Source organism: Ctenocephalides felis, unplaced genomic scaffold (assembly GCF_003426905.1).
Source record: "Ctenocephalides felis isolate EL2017-DRISC unplaced genomic scaffold, ASM342690v1 CF-g0.4_SCAFFOLD_03571, whole genome shotgun sequence".
Lineage (NCBI taxonomy): Eukaryota > Metazoa > Arthropoda > Insecta > Siphonaptera > Pulicidae > Ctenocephalides > Ctenocephalides felis.
Window position 1 is genome coordinate 25279357 of NW_020539725.1, and position 22477 is coordinate 25301833.

At 28.3% G+C, this 22477-nt stretch overlaps 1 protein-coding gene across 1 annotated transcript; it reads right to left on the reverse strand.

Moving 5' to 3' along the window:
* On the reverse strand, positions 1-19445 carry LOC113385836. Its single transcript, XM_026623666.1, has 7 exons — positions 19372-19445; positions 18192-18277; positions 16783-16989; positions 13817-14031; positions 11782-11895; positions 9657-9780; positions 1-287 (listed from the first exon to the last, which is right to left on the reverse strand). Exons 1-7 carry the CDS (start codon positions 19443-19445, stop codon positions 1-3), a joined length of 1107 nt encoding a protein of 368 aa, XP_026479451.1.
* Positions 19446-22477: the final 3032 nt, after the last annotated feature.

Consider the following 22477-nt stretch of genomic DNA (forward strand, 5'->3'; position numbering starts at 1 on the left):
TTAAAAACTCTCTCTACAAATTCCTCTAGGATCTGGTCGAAAACCTTCGGGGCAATTGATGGGAACATCTATAATTGCAATCGATTGGGGACCATTATGATTGGCATTAGTTTTATTTGGAGTATTGCCTTGAGAGCTTCCAGTATTTGTAGAGCCAGTTGGTTTTGAACCTTCGTTTTCTTTGTTATTCGGATCAGTTGGTTTGTTCTTCGAATTTTCATTATTTTGCTGCTTTGGATCGCTAATTGATAAACGAACCCAACCGCTGCATCTTCGGCTAGTCGTTCCTAAATTGATTTTTTCGGTAATTGAATATTTTAATATATATGTAATAAAGTTAGTTGATTGGAGCTTCCAAGAGAACCAAGGAAACATGTTTAGTTTTACAGGAACACAGGAGATGGAAACATGTTTAAAGATGGAAGAACTTTAAGTTGTATTTCAACTGAACATATGTTTCATTATTATTTACTATTATTTTTAAATGTATATCATTAAAATTTACTATTATTTAAATAAATATTATTTTTGATAAAATACGGAAATAGTGGAAAACATGTCCGTAATGGCAATATGCTCGATTAGCTTGAACAAGGTACATAGGTCGAATCTCCTTTCCTTTGTATAAGATACCATTAAACTTATAATGGATACAGAAAATACGGACAAAATGGTATATATGAATAAAATGACAAAGTGGCTTTATGTAAGAATTAGGTAGTTTTAGTAACATTTACGCGATTGTGAAACACAAAGAAATCCATCGGGTCAGATGTTGAGCGTCATTGTCACATTTTTTCAAAGTAATTAGTTCAAATGTGTATCGCGATTTCATAAGAATATTTTAAAGGTGGTTTTGTTATAATTTTTGGGACTTATTCATTGTTATTTGTAATTATTTCTATTAAAATCAATGAACTTACGCTAGTACTAGTGATTTTGATCAATTTTATTGCAATTATATAAAGCGTGTTTGATCGAATTTTATTTATTTATTCATTTTTACCATTTTTGAATAAAATGACATACTTATTCAATGGATAAAAGACATAGCACAATATCGCAACTACATGGTAGTTCATTTGAGGCAAAAAAGGAGAATTGAAACCTGACAAAATTGCTTGGTTTTTAACTTCTACTCTAACTACTTCTAAAAACAGAGCAAAAAATCCACTAAAAGAAGAAAAGACTTGCGCAAACACCGGCCAAAACACCACTAGAAAAAAGAAAAGATTTGCATTTATTGAAAGTATTTCTTTTATAGTTCTGAATCTGGTGATTTGTTCCCTTTAGGCTAAGGCGTCATGTACTGTTATCCCAAAAAATGCACACTTAAAAATTAGCATTTCAGTATGTTCTTATCCCATATATCATTTTGCCCATACTATAATGACAAAATGGTTTTGTAATTGGTTGCATTTTTTCTTAATAAGAAATTTGTTATTATAGTTCCTACATTATTAATAGACTGATGATACATATACAAATATGAGTAAAAACGATTGAAACTGGTTAGAGTGTCATTAAATAAATAAATAATATTTAAAAAAGCAGAATACCATGCCACTTTGTCCGTACTTCCCCTATTTCTTTAACGACTATTTTAGGATTTTGTAAAATTTACCTTTAAATCTTATAATTTTTTTGTCATCTAAAGCATTGTATACATTCTCGTAATCTATTATAATTCAATAAAATCTAATCAAATAATAGGTTTTTAATAAATGCAATTTATATAAAAAAAACATTGTTGAACAGAGAACAGGCAATTATTTTATAAGCAATGACTAGCACAACATTTTCAAGTTAGTGATTTATCATAGAAATGAATTATATTGAAACAATGTATTTGACTTATCATCATTATTCATTAATTATAAGAACTTAATTTCATTATTCATTAATTGTAAGTCCGAATACAATAGAGTTAATAAAATATAATAAATTTAATGAAAAATTGGATGCAATAAAATACAATAAAACATCGACTAGCACTTTTTTAATCAATAAATATAATAAAAGGAAACGTAATGTATTTATCTGCAAGAATTCATTAATTTAGTTTCTTACATTATTTCTGACCGCACTTGCATAATTTCTCTGATATGATTTACTTCTTTCACAACCGGTTAATAATAATTTCGTTTCTCATGCAAAATCCATTGAAAACCCGAGATGCTGACATTTGACGATACCGATGGACCGAGGTCAGCCCCTTGCGGTCAAGCGGTTAAGGCTTGCGACACGTAGGTCTCAAGTTCAATTAACGGTAAAAGTGAATTAGCGGTACCTATGTATTCCGACCGATACTAAGTCATATCCTAACGGAAGCCCAAAGGATATATGGATAGTTAGATCTTTATGGTTATTCAATAAAATTTAGTGTGCACGAACGTAATAAGATACATTATTAACCAGTTAACTGTGAATATGCGAGTATACTCACTTACTTAGTATGCAGTAACTAATGACTATTTATTTGCAATTTTTGAGAGAGAGAACATAGAGTGGACTGGGTACTGTTGTGCCACTTTTCTTAACCAGTAATATTTTTTTTTAATTTACCATTAAGCTGGGAGATAAGTAAATTAATATAGGTGATTTGAACATTTGTCAGCAAAAAAATACTGTCCTTAAATATGATGGTCATAAAATAAAATCAGACAAAAAAAGTGCGAGTGTCACGACCACATCCCCAAGACAACTATGACAGACATAAACATGCGTTAACCCTCCGTCGGTCGGCGTGGTCTGGCCAGACTTTTTTCGACTTCAATTAAAAAAAAAAAACTTCTAGTAATCCTATCGACTTGAAATTTCTTGACTTTTCCTAAAATTTCATTAGCTGTCGATCAATGAAAAAATCAGGACGAAAAAATGTACAGAAGGATAATTATAAGGATATTAACTTTTTTATACTTCGAACGGTCGGAAAGGTCTGTCTATCTAGACCACCCATACATTTTGTATGAAATATACGCTTTTTCGATATATGTAAACCAGTATTTTGTCTTTTTTCATGGTATTTTCTATTCAAACTGCGTTGTTTATATTCTTTGCTATGTGTTCTAACATGAATGTTAGTATTTTCATGACAAGAGTTCCTTGAAAACCTACCAAACTTATTGGTAATCGCAAACACTGAAAATCGGATGAGTAATGCACACATTCATTTCAAAGGCGCCAAAAAGAATAAATATTGTTTTTCATTGATTTAAAAAAGAAAAATTAACAAAAAAAGCAACGTTTTTTTATATTTCTTGATTTTTTTATATAATCGTTAATACATAAGACACCAAAAACTCATTTATCCCATATAAATGCACGTAAAATGAATGGTGGTCCAGCCAGACCTTTCCGACCATTTGAAGGTGAAAAAATATCCGACCGACGGAGGGTTAAAAATAATATTTTATAGTCAAAAATATGTAACATAATACTACATAATCATTTAAACAGTCACAACGTTATGAATGTAATATAACAAAGCATAACTTTAAAAAACAAAGTTAACAAGAAATAAATTGATCGGAAAATGATGCCAATTAATCTTTCTTTGATTATTTAATTAGTAATCTTTTTTTCTACTTCTCTCCATCATTTAGTTTTAGTTCAGTTATAATATTCTTTACCTGTTTAGTTTTTCGACCAAAAAATGACATTAAAATCATGCCACAACCGGGCCCACAAAATTTGTCACAACCCAAAAATGATCGAAAAAAATGGTCTACGCAAAAAACTAGTTGCTGATAAATAAATATTAATGTTCAATTACAGCAAAATAATAATAAAATTTATTTCATAATTTATCTATATAGCAGTAACAGTAATTAAAATAAATTAAAATCAACCTTACTTTTGATTCTTTGAAAGAAATTCGGTCTACAGATCATGTTAATATAGGATGTTCCAACTGAATGCAACAATGGAATTAAATATACTACATCTTTTCCCTCAAAATCAGGTTTGTTTAGATGTTACGACGACTATCACTACCGCACCCTGACACAACCGTACCCAGTCCCAAATACATTCAATTTTCAATAAATTCTCGATAAACAGTTGTGGATGATGCAATGTGTTCTGGTATGCCCTGTGTAATAGGGTTAATTACAATTACTGAATCAAATTAATAATAGAATTCTTTTTGAACGCTGTCTATTTTTATTTAACATTAAAACGTTTTGTTATGATAACTTTTAAGTAATCTTCAACTTGTAATGTTGAGTTATCTAAATATCAAATATAGAGTTGGATAATTCAAGCCATTTAGTTTATTTCTTCTTGATGTCCAAAATGGTAAGAAAGCTTGTTTGCTAAAGTTAATTTTGAATTGATTATTCCGGTAGGAGGTTTTATCCTGTTATAAAAATTTTTTATTCGTCCTCATAGTTGCCAGATGGCATAACTGCTACAAAAATCTTTAACAGTTTGCATAGGAATAAAAAGTTATGTGCGATGATAATGTTCTTTAGATCTATACGTAATAAATGAAACTACAAGAACAAAAAAATATATGAAACTACAAAAACTGGATTTACAAAGTCTCACTGTCAATAGTACCCTCATTGTATATAGTAGAATCAGTTTGCAACAAGAATTTGATATGTGTCTATATGTAACATTTAATTGAATTTACTCCTTCTAGTTTAACACGTGTTGAATAGATGCTAATTTTAACAAGATATCTGGAAATTAGTGATAAAACTTTTAGTTTATAAAACTAACCCATCTTCTTCATCCGTCGTCTTACCAGTGCAATTTACTCTATGATTGACGAAATAAAAACATTTATATGAGTGCTCCACAGTTAACTGGTTAATTGCTTCGGCGGCAAATTTATATAATAGATTGACATGACGTTCCAATTCAGTAATCTCTACGTCTTCAGATTTCGATACTACGAGACATTGATAAGGAAATAGATAGCTACGCTACGAGCTATTAAAATAAAAAAGACTAAATCTGTTGATACATTTCTGAATAGAGATATTACAAGCATTTTGACGTATTTGTATATGGCAAATAAAAATAATTATGAGTGGTCTGCTCGACGGTAGGTCCGTGTGCTCCAAACTTGTGTGAAGTTTAGTGATGAAGGTTTTAGGTGATAACTAAAAGAGCATATTGCCTAAAGGAGCACTATTTTATACTTCATTATATTTTAACTAGCTGGTCTCACTATAATGCATAACGGTAATAACGTTAGATAAAGTGAGGTAGGTTCAAAACAATAAATAATGATGCCTTTTGGTAAAGTGCGAAAATCTCCTTGTTTAGTAAAGGAATATCAAATTAATAAAAATGATTATTTTAAACTACTAAAAATGTGCAATAAAATAATTATAATTAAAATATGTATATGTAAAAATTTATTGTACTTACCATCTGAATTTGTCACTTGGATAATATTTTGACACGAAAAAGTATGAGGAACCGATGCAACGTATAAAATTAGTACCAAGACGGTACTCAAACACAACATAAACCTGGCGCAATTCTTCATTGTTAATAAAATTATCTTATAAGAACCCCAGTATAAAGAACTTTGAAAAAATCTATTATTCCTGGTATAATAATTGGTACAAGTTGTATTAATGTCCCGTATCGGTTTATATCTTCAAATGATTCCGTGATCTTCAAATATTCGTTTAAAACGATCGCAGAATAATTTTTGTTTATTTTGAAATTGCGTCACGTAAATTTTGTATGCTTATTTTGAATTAGCAATGATACACATTTTTTACATATTATATAACAAATTGTTAAGTATTTAACAAGTCATAGAATATCTTAGCATTTTTGTGATTATCGATCGACGGTCACGATCATTTTTTTTTATATTTGTGATAGTTTAGAAATAAATTTGCTTAGGCATGAGTGAAACTAAATTATATGTAAATTCTGATCGAACTCATCATATATAATAATATCGTCACAGAAAAGAGTCAAATAGAAACTCTATAACGCAACGACGTGTCTTACAGAAAAATATAGTTTTAAAAATGATTTTGAAGAGAATCAGAATTGATATAAATTGTTAAAAATATTTTAATAACAAATAAAAAACTGAATAACAATAAAACTTTTTCACAAAGAAAGTGAAACATGACCTTATTATTGTTGTTTTATCTCATCTCTGTCTTTAGCCATATTTGTTCATAAATGGTACTTTAAAATGCATTTCTAATCATCACAAAGATATTTCAGTTAGACTATTTCAACTAATTTTAATTTTATATACTAAATTTTGCAAATTTTATAGTTATTTTATCCAAGAAATGTGCATCAATGATTTGGATCAGACATACGATTATTTTAAGCGGTATAAATATTTACTTCTTAGGTAAATATTTCTCAGAAAATACTTGTTGAAATTTCACATCTTTTGGAAATGCTAACAAATATTTTTGTTCGGAGAATATAATAGATCTGCAATTAATTTAGAAATGCTTCTAAAAATAATGCTTATATAATTAGAAACGTATATATTTCAGTTTGTACACTTTCCTTGTAAAATGAGTAATGAGAAGATAAATGTAATTTGCTGTTAACTTTTATATTGGATGATTAGTATTCGTATTAGTTTTAATGAACAAATTGTTAATTATTGTAGTAATAATCATTATTAAACTAGTTATTGCAGCATTCAAGTTACATTTTAAGATTGATTAATTATTGGATTATTATCAATTTATAGATTATTTACCCAATTAGGTTCATTTAAATTAATCTGTATCTATTATTTTCGAATTATAATTATTTTTGATAAGACTAATTATAAATACAATTTCAGTATATGGCTTTCGTTATTTTTTTTTCTAAAACTAACTAACTTATTGAGAATCGCCTTGATCAACATTGAACAAAAAATTATTACACGAATTGTTCCTTCATGATCGACAGTTAAAACTTTGAACAGTTATAAAAATAATTTTACGTAGAACTTAGTATTTACTGCAAATGAAATTCGTGCAAGATCGATAAAAAAATTTCTTAGTTTTTAGTTAACCATTTTCAGAATTGCAAGCATGAAGTATGACAGCAAATCTATAAATATCAAAATAAGCATTTATTCGATCATCATGAATAACAGTATGAATTTTTGAGTAAATATCAGAGCTTTGTAATGTTTTATTACTGGAAAATATTTGTTGTAAATCAGGAAGTTTGCATCCCACATCCTATTTACATTCCACTGGCTTCAAATAAAATTACCTTATCTCAATTCATGAAAAATGACAATCATAAATTCTTATTTAGTTTTATAAAATAGATAATTATGCAAAATTCAAAATCCCCGACTAATTTGCAGAAAGAATTACTAGAAATTAATTAATGATTTTATTTGTATCCTGGAAAGTTTTGGTTCAGCTAAAACTATTCAAATATACATAACGCTATTCAAATGTGCAAAAATTTGTTTTTATTAATACTTATTCACAAAAAATATACCAAAAATACCAAAAAAAGATACCAAAAGGAATAATATAGATGTTCAAATATTTCCAACATAATTCCATAAAGTATAGCAAATAGGAATAATGAAAGTAAGACCTATATTATTTAAGCCAAGAAGATTTAATATTGTTACTATAAAGTACGCCCATAATTAATTAAATAATATTACAAATATTACCATCTCAATTTCTTCACTTTTGTAGGTTCACTATATGTAGTTCATCATCTACCCGTTTCGTTGAATATAGAAAAGTTAAGAAAAACTAAAAGTTAGTTATAATTTTCATCATCGCGTTTTCAATCATTTTTCTCTTATGAAAAACAACTTTTCAATTTACGAATAATTTCGAGACAAAAGCCTTTATTTGTAAATTTCAGAAGTGTTGTTTTAAGTTAAACAAAATGTTTAATATCTATTCTAATACTTATAGAAGTAATAAAACTCATTCATACAAGCACTCATTCAAAATAAATTATAATCAACATTCAGATACATATGGAAAAATGTTACATAAATAAAAATTATAACATAATTGCTGTGATGAGGAAATTATAAAATGCATTTAGAATTCAAGATCAAAAAACGCTTGATACTTGAAAATAGCTCGGTGTACGGATTTGTTTATATTAGTTCTCACAGTTTGCTAATAGGATAGGTTTATTTAAATTTGTGATGTGTTTGATTCAGTAATATTGCCTTTTTCCATTAAATCAACCGAAAAACATACTGTCTTCAATTTTTGTCCAATCTGCATGTGCCGTGTTTAATATTTATTTTATAATTTTTTGGGTGATTTTGTTATTATTTCGTTTTGATTTTTTTTATCAATGCATATTGCAAATACATTGCGGTTTTCTTTACAATATATTTAATAGCGTTCTTAACTTTATAAAATTCTTTCATGTAAGAACTGCCCAGCTTGAGATTTTGCTGAAAACACTGTTTCGGAGTTGCTGACAAACTAGCAAGTTTGCCGATTAATTCTGATGATGTTGGTATCCAATTTCACGCTACTCATGCACAATGCAAGAATTTAGTTACTGTGGACAACGCTAATAAATATATTGTTATTTGAAAAGATATGTATCTCTAGTAATACTGGAAGTGATTTGGAAGACGAATGAGAAAAATTTCTCATTTATTTCATTGCTAGCAGATAATTCTGTGGCGAAGGTTTTATGTACTGCATTGAATAATATACCATAAATGTTTCAAATTAAGCCGACATATTCTTCGAATTCAAAATGTTTTCCATGAGGAATTGTGATCAAAAATAAGAAACAGAAACGTTGTTCTGTCTTATCAAGTTTAGATGATGCCAGAGTTTTCCTTCCTATTTATAAGCTTGTATATGTAACTGTATTTGTTCCAGGATTTGGTTTTGACAATATCATTACGGATATTTCAGCTTGGTCAAAATTTTGCACATTTTGTGATGAATTATATCAGTTTGCAGTATCCTTAATTTATCTTATGTAGTTCTATGGTTCTTTCCTAATCACTTTGGTAATACTAACAGTGATACAATAGTTTTGGACCATCAGCTACCTAGTGGCACTGACAGTTCTTGTATGCGTATGTGGTCGCTCATGATGATGAACCATGGACGCATTAGTCCCTCCTCTAATGACAGGGTGCAGACGACCCCTGGAAAACACTCTGGGGTATAAAGGAGGTGGTAAGAATGCGCCTTCGCCTATTTAGGAGTGGATTAGGAGAAGGATTAATATGGAAAAATAAGATACATAGGATTTATATAGTAGGATACGTAGCATTCATTTGATTATTTTTTTGCCATTGTTAAGGAAATAAGCCAAGATAATAGCCAAACTCCCACAGAGATATTACAATTATAGAACAACATGTAATTTCATATTTTCAAGAAGTCTATATGTGACCAGTAATAGTTTTTTTTGTGCAGTGTGTACATGTAAAACTTGCAATAAACTGAGGGTATCTTAAATAGACATCGATTATTATTGGCATTGTTGTACATAAGCAAAAGTGTTCCATTCGTTTTTTTATTAATAGACACCTTAAGAGAAAGATAAAACAATTTCAATTTAAGATTTCAAACGCTTTTCTATTAAATACTTGATATGCTGGCGAGGAGATTTTGTATGTGAAATATAAGTCCAAATTTTATGTAAAATTCTAAATAAATAAATTTATCAATTTAGCAAATATCACTCACCCATACTAATGATAGCGTTGTTGTTCTGCTGATTTTGTCGCAATTGCCTGTACTGATCCTGCACACGAACCAATGGATCAGGTATAGGTTGAATGTCAATGCTCAAATCGCCACTAGGTCGCTCCTAAAAAAAAGTATTATTTATTAATCATTCATATGATAATTTAATTGTTGGTATTATAAAATGGTAAAATAATCATTCTTTGTTGAATGTATTCCGTAGTTACAATACAAATTCTGTCAACCCACATTCATTGCAACCAATATACCACGGATAAAAAACGAATAATTGATTAAGGTATTTTCAGGCGCAATTTAAATGTGAACTGTTTGTCCATTGATAGTACGTTCTACAGATGGGTAACTCACTCCGGAGTTATCAATGCGATACAACTCCTTCCTCGGAGTGAATCCGAGTGGAGTTGTTTCACAGGATTTGTCATATCCGAATTCCCTAAACTGCAGAAAATAGAAATCGAGTTTTTGAGAGAACGGAGCATCCGATTTGAATGATCTAAAAAAACATTCAATTAGCAATGATTGGGAGAAGTGGTTATTAGTTTTTGGCAAAGGCAGGCCGCTGCATTTCGAAGATTCAGAGCTAAATGTGTCTCACAGCCAGTTTTAGGACTTTCCAGGTGTATAATGTCTCAAAATAATGCTATTTTGTCCTGTTTTATATTCTGTATGCGATAATGTTTGTCCGTAAATGAGCTCTTTCAATGGTATACAAATACTAAAAAATATTTAGTATTATATCATAACTTTTACACAATTATGATTTCATCAAACTACCTGATGTATAATTAATTCTCGAAAAAGAAATAATAAAAGAATGTGAGGTATTACTATTTTGTGAAAAATATCATACACAAAAATTTGTTCTTATTTCATATATAAGGTGCACTGCTTTATTTTCATATAAAAATAAACATATTCAAAAAATCTAAATTTTCTCTTCAAAACTAATTTCAAAATTGATTTTTATTCCCAAGTTTTTTTGTCAATTTGAGATTTGTATGCATATTGAAATGCATAAAAAAGTAATTATTATAATAAAATGAACAAAAATGTTTGAACTATTTGTAAACTATTTCCAAAGTCTTAATAAATCTACATCTGTTAACAACACACAAGAGAACACATTTGTGTCAAATATTATGTTTCAAAGTTGTCGGAGTTGTGGAGTTGTTAAGTGGATATAACTCTTCTCTGAAGTGGAGTAATATCCTGACCGATCCGGCTTCGGATATGATAAGCTCATCTTTAGATGTTCACATATTGCAGATACAATAGATGTGCGACTATCAACTATTTAAAACACAGTATATTTTAAAATTTTGAAAAAGTTACATGACTAATTTTTATCTTCAGACGATACCATTGAAATAAGTAGATACTTAAAGATTAGTGCACTATATATAGTATAAATAACTGATAACTTACGACTAACTTTGCTGCATTTTATGTAATGCAATAATCTAAATGTGCATATATACTACATAAAATGTACTATATGTACTCTACTATGAAACAAATCCTCTGAAACTATATTTACTACCACTAATGATTTTCACAAATTTTGTACAAAAATTAAATATCTATAAACAAATCATTTTATGTTATGAATAATACGTTATATCAGTGTTTTATGTAGCTTTTTTAAACCAGTATATTATCGCGATAATTATAAACTACTATAAAACTCATAATATTTATAATTATTTTTTTATTCATGTACCACTATTTAGATTCTACTGAGAATTTAAAATAAATTTAGTAACGACAATTCTTTGCAAAATCTAATCATAATCGATAAGAACACAAGAATCAACATTTGAAATTTTAGTCAAAAAAAAGTAGCTCATTTAAACTTACAATTAAGCATAACTAAGAGAGCAGCTGATCGTGGAATAACATGTTCCACATGTTCCAGGAGATATTTTGTAGTACATTTTTGAACGCTTAATTTGGATTCAAATGCAATAATATATAGGGCACTATTTCATTACTAATAAAATTGAATTAACTATGATTCAATAATGAATTCAAGGTTATGCGTCATTTAATTGTATATTCAAATTAGTCAGAACTATATCAAAACAATTTAAAAATAAATAATTACCGCCAATGTACGTATAATGCTGTCAGAGTTCTCTGGATCATCTAATCCTGGGACGCATATTAATAATTCATTGAAAACTGCGGCTATTCGTCTCCAGTGTGGCAGTACATCCACCTAAAAGAATCGAGTTTATTGATAGATAAAAAATCAAATTATGATAAATGTATAGATTAATTGAGTATTCAACGAGTATTTTCTCTTAATCAAGAAAGATATAGCCGTGACATCCAATATAAATTTTTTTCGAAAATACTGTTCCATGACCAACACACTCACTACGGTGTCGGCAAAAAGTCAAATTAAAAAAAAAAGGTATAATACCAATTTGAATACTTGCTAATCTACTGAGTATCTATTCATATTCCATTTAGATTATTCAGTAGAAAATTATGTTAATTATTTTAGATTTAGAATTTAAATTAGATTAATTAGATAGATCGACTGATATAATAAAAACTGATATAATTTTGAAATTTAATTGTTCTGAAAAATAGATTTACTATGCATTTAATACAGCTTAGTTTATATAATTACCTAATTCATTAACAAAATCAATCCGAATATTATATAATAAAACACGTATTTTAATAAAAACAATTAATAGGTAATATAAATAGTTTTATCATTGTAATAATTAAATTATTTTGAAATTACTATTTTCAATTTTCAATTCGAGAGAACGACTACCAAATAATGCACAAGATATTAAACCTAACTGTTTTCATAGAATTGCAATTCTGATTACCAAGAAATAGCAATCGATCACAGATCATTTGTTTAATAAGAGAGCATTCGTATGTAGAAAACAAGAAGTCGATTATCTAATCATTTTTGTTATCCATATATCCGTTAGATCTTCCTTGATAAGTTAAACCAATATAAAAATTTTATAAAAAATATTAGAGACGCCCAAATATGACCCAAATTGGCTTATCCGCCAAGACTCTAATTTGTATACGTTGACAAAAGACTTGAAATTAGAAGACTTGCAAAAGTCCAAGGCTAGATGGAAAAATCATCTAAATCAACTTGCTAAAAATCTGCTTTTTTCATCTATAAGACTCAAAATTTAGAAAACCAATAGATTCAATGTTCAAATTTAAAATAAAATAACCATCACTGGGTACCATTTTAATTTCTACATATTAGTCACCAAAATTTCTGAATGCTTTTTCAGACAGATTATAATTTAATGAAAAATAAAAGTTCTTTCTTGCTATTAAACTATAAGAAGATGTGTAACATTTAAATATATTAAATATTACACAATGAAGTCAGAAAAAATACATAGTTGAAAAAATGTGTTTGGAAAAACTCTATAATATTAAATCACTTTCTTCTGTTTTCAAAAATAACTAACCCCACGGAGCTCTAGATTCTAAAATCTCACATTGTCACAAATGCGATCTCTATATATTTCATATAAAATAATAATTAAGATACTCTCGAGTGCACCTGCAGGGATTTTCAATTCTAAGTGTATCAATATATAACTGAAATATAATAATGGTCATGCAATATACAAAATGCATACAGAATAAGCATATAAAAAATAATTAAGGCACTCTCGAGTACATCTATAGGGATTTTTGGGTTTTAATATATCTGTATATATCTAAAACATAACTTTGCCATGCAATATACAAAATAAGCATATAAATACAAAAATAATTAAGGGACTCTCGAGTGCACCTGTAAGAATTTTCAGGTCTTAGTATATGAGTATATAACTGAAATATAATAATAACCATGCAATATACAAAATGCATACAAAATAAGAATATACAAAAATAATTAAGACCTTCTCGAGTGCACGTGTAGGAATTTTCAGGTCTTAGTATATGAGTATATAACTAAAATATAATAATGGCCACGCAATATATAAAATGCACATTATATAAGTATATCAAAATATAATAATAAACGTAATTAGAGAAAAATTATGACGAATATAATGATCATTGATACGATAACTATTTTATCCACTATCAATTTCTATATTCAAACTTTAAAAGTGATGTATAATTTTTTTTACCGTAAAGTTGAAAAAGACTGGAAGCATGACCAGTGCAGCATGCGATCCTTCCAGTTCGCCCAGGGTGTTGTTACTATTAGCGTTGTTGCTAATTTTTTGCAACAGTCCTAAAAGAGACAAAAGTAACGTCCTCTGCCTGCTGGACGGAGTCTCTTGGCTGAGCAGTCCTAGAGCGTCTAAGGCCACCGTACGCGTGGAGACGCCTGCATTGTCGGCTAGCAAAATATTGGAACAATAATTAACACTTGTATTTATATATTTTACTAATCATGGATCAGTAGACAGTGTTGGCTAACATTGACAGAATGATGAATTACAATCGAGAAGAATTCGATTTATTTATACGTTAATTATACATGGCCAATTCCAAATACAGCAAATAAAAACAAAGTTGATAATACACTTACACTGTTCATGAGAAAATAATTTTGTATATAAATTTTTTTTCAGATCAATTACGTATGTTTAAGTATTTAGCATCATGGGTAATTTTGTTTAGCTCAAAAAATAACAATATTTCAAACATTGTTTTTAAAATATTCTTAAATTTACTTTTTTGAGATATCGGTGAAACTTTTTATTAGCGGACTTTTAAGCTCCGCTCTACCCATTACCAAATTCATTTAGCTTGGATGCTGTTTTTGGAATTTACTTATCATCCAACTTAGACAACTAGGCTCAAGAGGCCAAAATTTGTGTTTAGATGCCTATATTCGTAATGCATATAAAACAATCACCATTTCCGATTTCAATTAAAATTTTTGAAAAAAAAACAGAAATACCCCGCGTAATATGCTGTTTCGTTTAGCGCTGTGTCGGTTTAGCGCTCTTTTATTTCAACCCAGATTTTGAAATGGTAAAGGTGGAGTAAGTGTGGGTGAAGATGTTGATTGAAATAATTCAAGAAGCAGCGCAGTCTTTCTAATAATGAGCTCAAGAAATTAGCTGAATAAGAAAAAAACAAAAATGTTGACAGCCATGATTCACAGGAAGACCAAAAAGACCTTTCGATGGTGTTTGTAAAAAGGAGTTTGTCTGCCATAACTGAAATAATGGATCAATTCAATGAAAATGATCGAAATTTTGACATAAGAAGTAAATGTTTGGTTTTATTTCTATTAAAAAAACATACTTTTTAAGATTAATCCTAACCAATTTCCTAACCCCAATATTTCTTGTAACGATAGATAACATTTTCTACTGCTTAATTTTGAAACAGTTTTAGCTTACCATCAAAAACTATTCCTACTTTCTTTCAATTACACGTATAATATTTCATTGCAATTAATCCATTTTTAGTTTAAAATGAATGTAATATATGCTAACGTTAACAAATAAGTGACATGTTATACTGACATTTTTCAATTTTGTACGACAAATTCATCTTCTTATCCAAAATTACCAAGAAATACTGCTCTATGATTGACAAATCTACTCATCATTAGCTCGATTCGGACGACACATATATAATTTTAGGAATATTCTGAGCGCCACAGTCTGCTGGTTAATATATACCAACGTTAAATAAAAAAACATGTATGAATCTATTTATGTTAATTCATTTGCTTTGATTATTATCAAAAGGTTAACAAACCCCAAAGCCCAATTCTGTCAACGGCATTGATGCTTTATATTTTAAAAACAATGTCAACTCTTTTTGTATATATTAGTGAAACATAAAATAACTAAGCGTAAATACACATGATTTATCAGTTGTCAATAATACCGTCAAGTTGTCCAGCAACTTTTTCAGAGATAAAACTTTCAAGTAACGGTTCATTTTAACGGATGATATTTTGATAACTGTTTAGTTTTGCGTATACTACACATGTGAGTTTCAATTTTGATTATATAATTTTAAAGTGACTTTATTATAAATTCTTCATCTTAAATTTCAAATGCTGCACAGTAGTAACATCACATGATAAGTAAAAGTAATGAATGTAAAGATTTATTTCAAGATTTATGACACATATACTGTGATGAACAAAGAATTACTGTAAAATCTATTTAAAATTTAAATTTAAATTCGCTAAAGCTCTATATAATTAGATTTAGATATAATCGAATCTAGAATCTAACTAGTGGTGTATGGCATCGAGCTTTAAGACAAATTGCTGGAACTCAAATATTAAATATTTAATTATATATTAAATGTTTTTAAATAGATTATTATAAATAATATAACCTCATTATTCTTATTTAAACTTAATCAATCGAATTTAAAATGAAAAACATTATCTAATATTTCTAAGTATTATTTAAACTGAATTGCAAAGTTAAAATTATTTATTTGAATTATATAAGTGATGTTCACAACTTTAGCTAGAATTAGCATTGAAATCCGAATTATTTTTCGATATTAATATAAATTTTTTTTAGAAATTAAAAACAAAAATCTAAAAAAAATCTTGCCCCAAAAGCAATCGTTTCATCGACACAGGCAGAAAGTTTTTTAAATCATTAAAGTTGCATGCTTAGTTCTCTCAAAAATTGACATTTTTTACACATTTAGCTCTATATGAGCATTTTCCCCATCCCCACCATTATGAATCGAATGTTTTTTGGATAATTCAAATCGGTTGATTCGTTCTCTTAAATTTGAAGCACTTTTTTGTTCCATATTTTCGCCAAAACATGTTGTCGCCAAAAACTAATCAGCACGTCCCCTCATCAATAAGAATCGAATGTTTTTTGAATCTACGGTAAGATAATAAATTAAATGAAAAATGTAATAATTTATATTGCTTTTATACAATAAGAAGTTATTATTGCAATAATTATTTGAAGGAAAATGGCTTCCCAAATATCAGAATATTGAAATATGTAGAAGTTTGCCAACGTAGCATCGATTGTCCTCTAGGGCATGATATTTTACTTTGTGTATATAATATTTTCTATTTACAAGTAAAAAATAATGTGCATCGTTGTTGGGATATATCACGTTGTCTGCAAAATTCACTCACCGACTATTAATTCTTGTACCCTGGCAGGCATCAAGGGTGCTCTCAGACCCACCAAAAATGTCTTTAGAGCTGAGGCCACTTCCAAAGGGCCTCCATGTGTTCTTAACGATTGCAAAATGTCTTGGTCGCCTCTTTCTATTCGAGATAGGATATCTCGAGCTCTTGTTCTAGAACCCAGTTGGTAGAACAGGCCGAACTGCTCAGTATCTGAAAAAATTGACATATAAATTAATATTTATTTGCCCACACAAAGGCAGAAATACTAATAAATACTAATATATATGTGTGTACATAGACATTTAAAAAAAATATCATATGGTTATCTTGATAAATATAACAATTCTTTAATATTGTTGAAAAACTCTGACCACATAGCAATTAATAATTCCATTATAAAAATTTTGGACTAACCCTAAGACATAATTTTTATTCTTTCAACAGAGTTTTTCTTAATGAAATTTTGTTCCTAATTAAATTTTAATATTTTTTCTTCATTTTAATTAATGTCATAATGAACCATTTTTTATAAGTTTATTTAATATTTCTAAATTATTTTTAGATGATTAAACAATGTTTGGAAGTGCCACTGAAATAACAATAGAGCAGGTTTGCTTTGAGAAAATAGTATAAAAAGTAATGCTGTAAAAATTATTATAATTTGCATGTTACTTTCTGAATTAATCATAAACGGACATTGTCTAAACAAATAATTTTTTTTAAACTATTAAGCTTGGTAGAAGAAAAATTATATTATATTAATTGATTTTCGTTGTCTTGGCGATTACACAAATAGTATTTTAGCAATTGCAATTAATTGTCATGTTTGGACGAATTCTATAGAAAATAACTGTGTAATGAATCAGAACAGAATTTACATTAAATTTTGTTTTCTTATTGCGAATTCATTTAATATTTATTGTTTATTCTCCTGTTTTATGTTTGCCATGGACATTGAGCTTTAGGTTGAAATTTGTTTTTGAGAACAAAAACAATGATAAATTTCTGGATAAAATCATGATTATAAATTGATAACTACCAAACAAGAGAAAACTATAGAATTGCAGTAGGACCTTAGTCTGACCCACGTTTTTGCAATGCATTTATTATACGAAATGAATTTTTAAATTATAAACATATATTCTACCAAATCATTACTAAAAATCAATAATATTTTTCAATTTAATTTGAAAAAAAAGGAATATATGTATAATTATCAAATAGTTCAGAATGATCCAAAACATAGAATGTTCGTTGGTGAAAAATTCACTATTTTATTTTCACGTTTTAGATCATTCTGATGAAATGAAATATATTATTACACATTTCCACGTGAACTTTGAACACAAATACTAAAATATTTCTTTGTATTTGTTTATTAATCATAATCATAATTATACTATCAAACTTACTGTCTTTCAGATATTCAATACATTCCAAAACACTAATTAAGCACTTTTTAGATATTATTTCTTTTTGGGGATTTCCTTTGATTTGTCTGAAACAAAAAAAATATATAAATATAATGTTACATTTTGAATAATAAATAAGAATTAATGTCTTATATTTGAAGTTAAATCTTGTTATAAGTAACAATTATATAAATAGAACATAAATAGTAAATGAGTAATTATTTAGACAAAATATATGTTGTAATCATTTTCCTTTATTGCACAAGATTCGACGCATATTTATAAAAACATACGGAAACATATTACAAAAACAGAAAGAAATAAACAAATGCACTTTATAAGTATAAATAATTCAGCGAGCTTATATATAAGCGTAATTAACAAATAGAAAAAATTCAAAGTAGTGGTTTAAATTCAAAGAGAATACAGGACGAAATTATTTGGGTACGTATTGACTTCGTTTCTATACTCAAATTTTACTTCAATTTATTCAAAGTATTCATTTAAGTCGTTTTTTTATAATTTTTATAATTTGTGAATTCAGTAAATGATTTTTATGTTAAAATATGTGTGAATTTAATAAATCATTTTTATGTTGAAATATGTGAAAAAACACTAAGGCAAGACATCAAATGGAAGTCGTTTGCAAATCAATACAATATTCGATAAATACGATGTTAATAGTTTATTTAATTTTTTTTTTTAAAGAGAACCAGTCAAATAATATAATTGACTTGTCTGTCAAAAATATTGAGTTGTTATTTGTGCCTACATTGTATTTTATATGATGTATTTTCCAAGTCAATTTTCCACTGAAGATTTGTGTAGAATTTTTTATTTTTCTTCTGAAGAACCAAATAATTTTTTTGTGATTTCAAATCAATTATGTATTTATACTTATTTAACTATGCCTACTATGTAATATTTACTTAGAAAGTTTACGAAAAGATGGCAATCATTGAAAAATTCAAGTGATCTAGAAAAGATACTTTTTCGAGAAAAAAAATTGAGAACGAAGGTTTTTTTATTGATGAAATTTAACAAATTTAAATTAGAAAATAAAATAATGGGTGAATTAAACTAGTTCACTGAGAATTTCACACACTATGCTAGATTGAATTAATATTGCATATATGATGCAATAGACTTTTTATGAAATTAGTTTAGTAGATTGCGATACTGTCGTGATTGCTGACATTGATTTTTTTCTTTGCTCATATATGTATTTGTTTCTAAGTCAAGTTTTAAGGGCATTTTATATCAATTTTAGATATAAATACAAAACAATGACAATTATACCACCAATATATTTTGAAAAGTTTTATAGAACAAAACCTATAATAATTTTTCCTATTAAAATAATTGTGGAAACTTCAAACATTTGAGAAGAAAATTAAAAAAACATATTCTTGAAATAATTATGGTTATGCAATTACTTAAAAAAATTGAAATTCATTTTATAATATAGAGAAAAAATAATTAACTCAATCACAAAGTCAATCATTAATATGAATCGTAAATATGTATAAATTTATTATGATATATTTTTCAGACAAAAAATATACTTATTATTTGGATATCAACAAAACTTCACAATGAGGAAGTTGCCAATAATCCTGAGTGTCCTTATAACAATTTTTTCGATTTCGTCTCATGCGAATGAAAATTACAATTTTGAAGAAAAAACTAGTGACTTTACTGATAAAAAACTCTGGGAAGAAGATGCCAACTATTATTCAACATCATCAGATAATAATTTTGAAGAAGAATTAGGAAACTATGAAAACGCTGCAAAAGTTAATATAAGACCATGCAGGCATATTTTATATCCAACTTATGCAGGAACAGGTAATTAAAATTATCATATTAATATAAATATTATTAAATAATATTTAAACCAGTGAACTATTGAAAAACATATACTCAGATCTCGTTGATAATAGAACTATTGTTAATAATAATAATAATTATAATGCGTTATTAATAGTGTTCAGTTAAGCATAGAAAATAATAAATCAATTTAGGAATTTGAACATGACTAATATCTTTTTCAAAAATATCACATTTATACTTTTTTGGACTAATTTTTTTAAAATTATTATTTATGTTAGAAAAATACAATAATAATTAAATATAGAGAATGAGTATGATAAAATAGATAAGTAATAAAATCAAATCAAATAACATAGCAACAAAATTTTAATTATTTTTGTCAACACAAATTATTTATTTTGCCTGTAAAAATTTGCATCCTTATGGTTTTTTTTTAAATTATATTCCAGGAATGGAGAGACTAGAAGATCCCTTGCATGACAAAAAATTCGTATCGACCATAAAAGATTATATACGTTTACGTCGTCATCCAACGATTGAACCATCTCAACCACTCATTGCTGGTCCAGATCCATATCCAATACAACAAGATGTAGCTCCATCTTATGTGCATCAAATACAATTACGACCAGATCCTAACCAATTCTACAGTAATATCAACAAAGTTCAAGAATTCTACGAACCAAATAAGCAACAGGTGCTTATTCCAAATTACCAAGAACAAATAAAAGCTCCTCAAGAACTTGGAAAAAACTTCAATGATCAACTGGATCAGAAGGAAGTTGTTGCAGATCAAGTACCAACTAATGTTTACTATGACGCCCCAAAACAAGTTTTATTGCCAAATTATCAAGAACAAATTCAAACCTACCAAGAACCTGTGAAAGTTATTCAAGAAGTGTCTCCAGTTTATCAGCAACCCATGCAAGTAATGCAAGAGCCGATAAAGGTCATTCAAGAACCTTCACCAGTTTATCAACAGTCCATTAAAACAATACAGGATTATATAAGCCAACAATTTGCTCTGCCAGAACCAAAAATAAGTCGACAGGTTTTTGATACAACAAAGCAGTTCATAGTGAATCCAACATACCAGGATCAGAATGGAAGACAAGTTGTAGATACAACTAAAAAACAATTATGGATTCCAACATATACTCAATTTTTCGATTCAAACACAGCGCCTCAAGATGTACCACAAACAACTTATGACACTCAACAACAAAATGTTCAAGTTGTTCAAACCCAACCAATTTTTCAACAGCAATTTGTAAAACCTGTAAATCAAGTGCAAGATCAACTGCAAATTAGGCCTGTTCAAAATTATAATTCAGAACCTGTCAAACAGTATATACAAGTTCCGCAACAGCAATACTACGGTCCAGAATCTTCAAACTATTACCCGCAACCTCTGTACAAGCCTGTTATTATGAGGAATTATAATACTGATTCTGCCAACACATATCTATATCCAACAATTGTTATCCGAGAGCAACCACCAAGACCAACAGACATTGTATTACCAACAAATTATTACAGAAGTAATAATGAGGATAGTTCAGCGTTGGCAAATGATGATCAAAACCAGAACGATCTTAGTAAGGAAATAGAAGACAAAACTAATGATGATATCAAACAATCTGCGAGCAACGATGAAGTGGTAAAAGTGGAACCACATTTAGAAAGTTTTGGCAAAGACCAAGACACAACAGAAACTTCTAACGTAGAGCAAACCCCTAATGCAGAAAATTCAGAGCCAGTCTTGCAAAAATCAAGTACTGTAAAGGAGCCAACACAGAACCAAGATGTGTTGAGTAACATCCCGCTGGCAGAAATATCTTCAGTTCAGGAAAGTTTCAACCAAGTGCCACTACAAACAATGCTGAACAACGCACCACAAACTATACAAACTCAAATACCATCCATCACTTCTGAGAAAATTTCCGTAAATATACCTTCAATAGTTTCTAACCAAAACATTGGCCAGTCTCTTCTGCAAGAAAAAACAACCTCTAAACTTCAACCGGAATTGTTAGAAACTTCAGTGATAGAACCTGCAATTCCAGGTCAGATGTCTAATTTTTATGTCCCAGTGTACGATGAGCAAATAAAATCTTATCAAATTGTTGATAAACCAAATATTGGCAAAGTATTACAAGTATCAGCCAGGGTAGATAAACCAGTTCAGCAAATTACAACGAGCAATACAGTGACTGAATCTGTTATTGAAAATACAGGTAATGTTGATGACTTACCAGACATAAAAATTGGAGAAAAGTTGGAAGAAATCGTTAATTCTGATGCTTTGGGTACAGCTTAGTTAAATAACTTAATTAAAAGTATTTACATAGCATAAGTTAAGCTCTTTGATGTTATATTGTTATATTTTAGGTATGATATTTATAATATTTATTGAATTTTGAAATAATTAAAATAATATATGTATATATACA

Excerpts from the sequence above, each read along its gene's own strand:
- LOC113385836 (XM_026623666.1), bottom strand. The coding sequence starts at position 19,445 with ATGCCCTTAAAACTTGACTTAGAAACAAATACATATATGAGCAAAGAA. Across the intron at positions 11,896-13,816 it reads CAGTCTTTTTCAACTTTACG|GTGGATGTACTGCCACACTG; the intron begins GTAAAAAAAATT and ends CGATTCTTTTAG. Across the intron at positions 9,781-11,781 it reads GCATTATACGTACATTGGCG|GAGCGACCTAGTGGCGATTT; the intron begins GTAATTATTTAT and ends ACTTTTTTTTAG.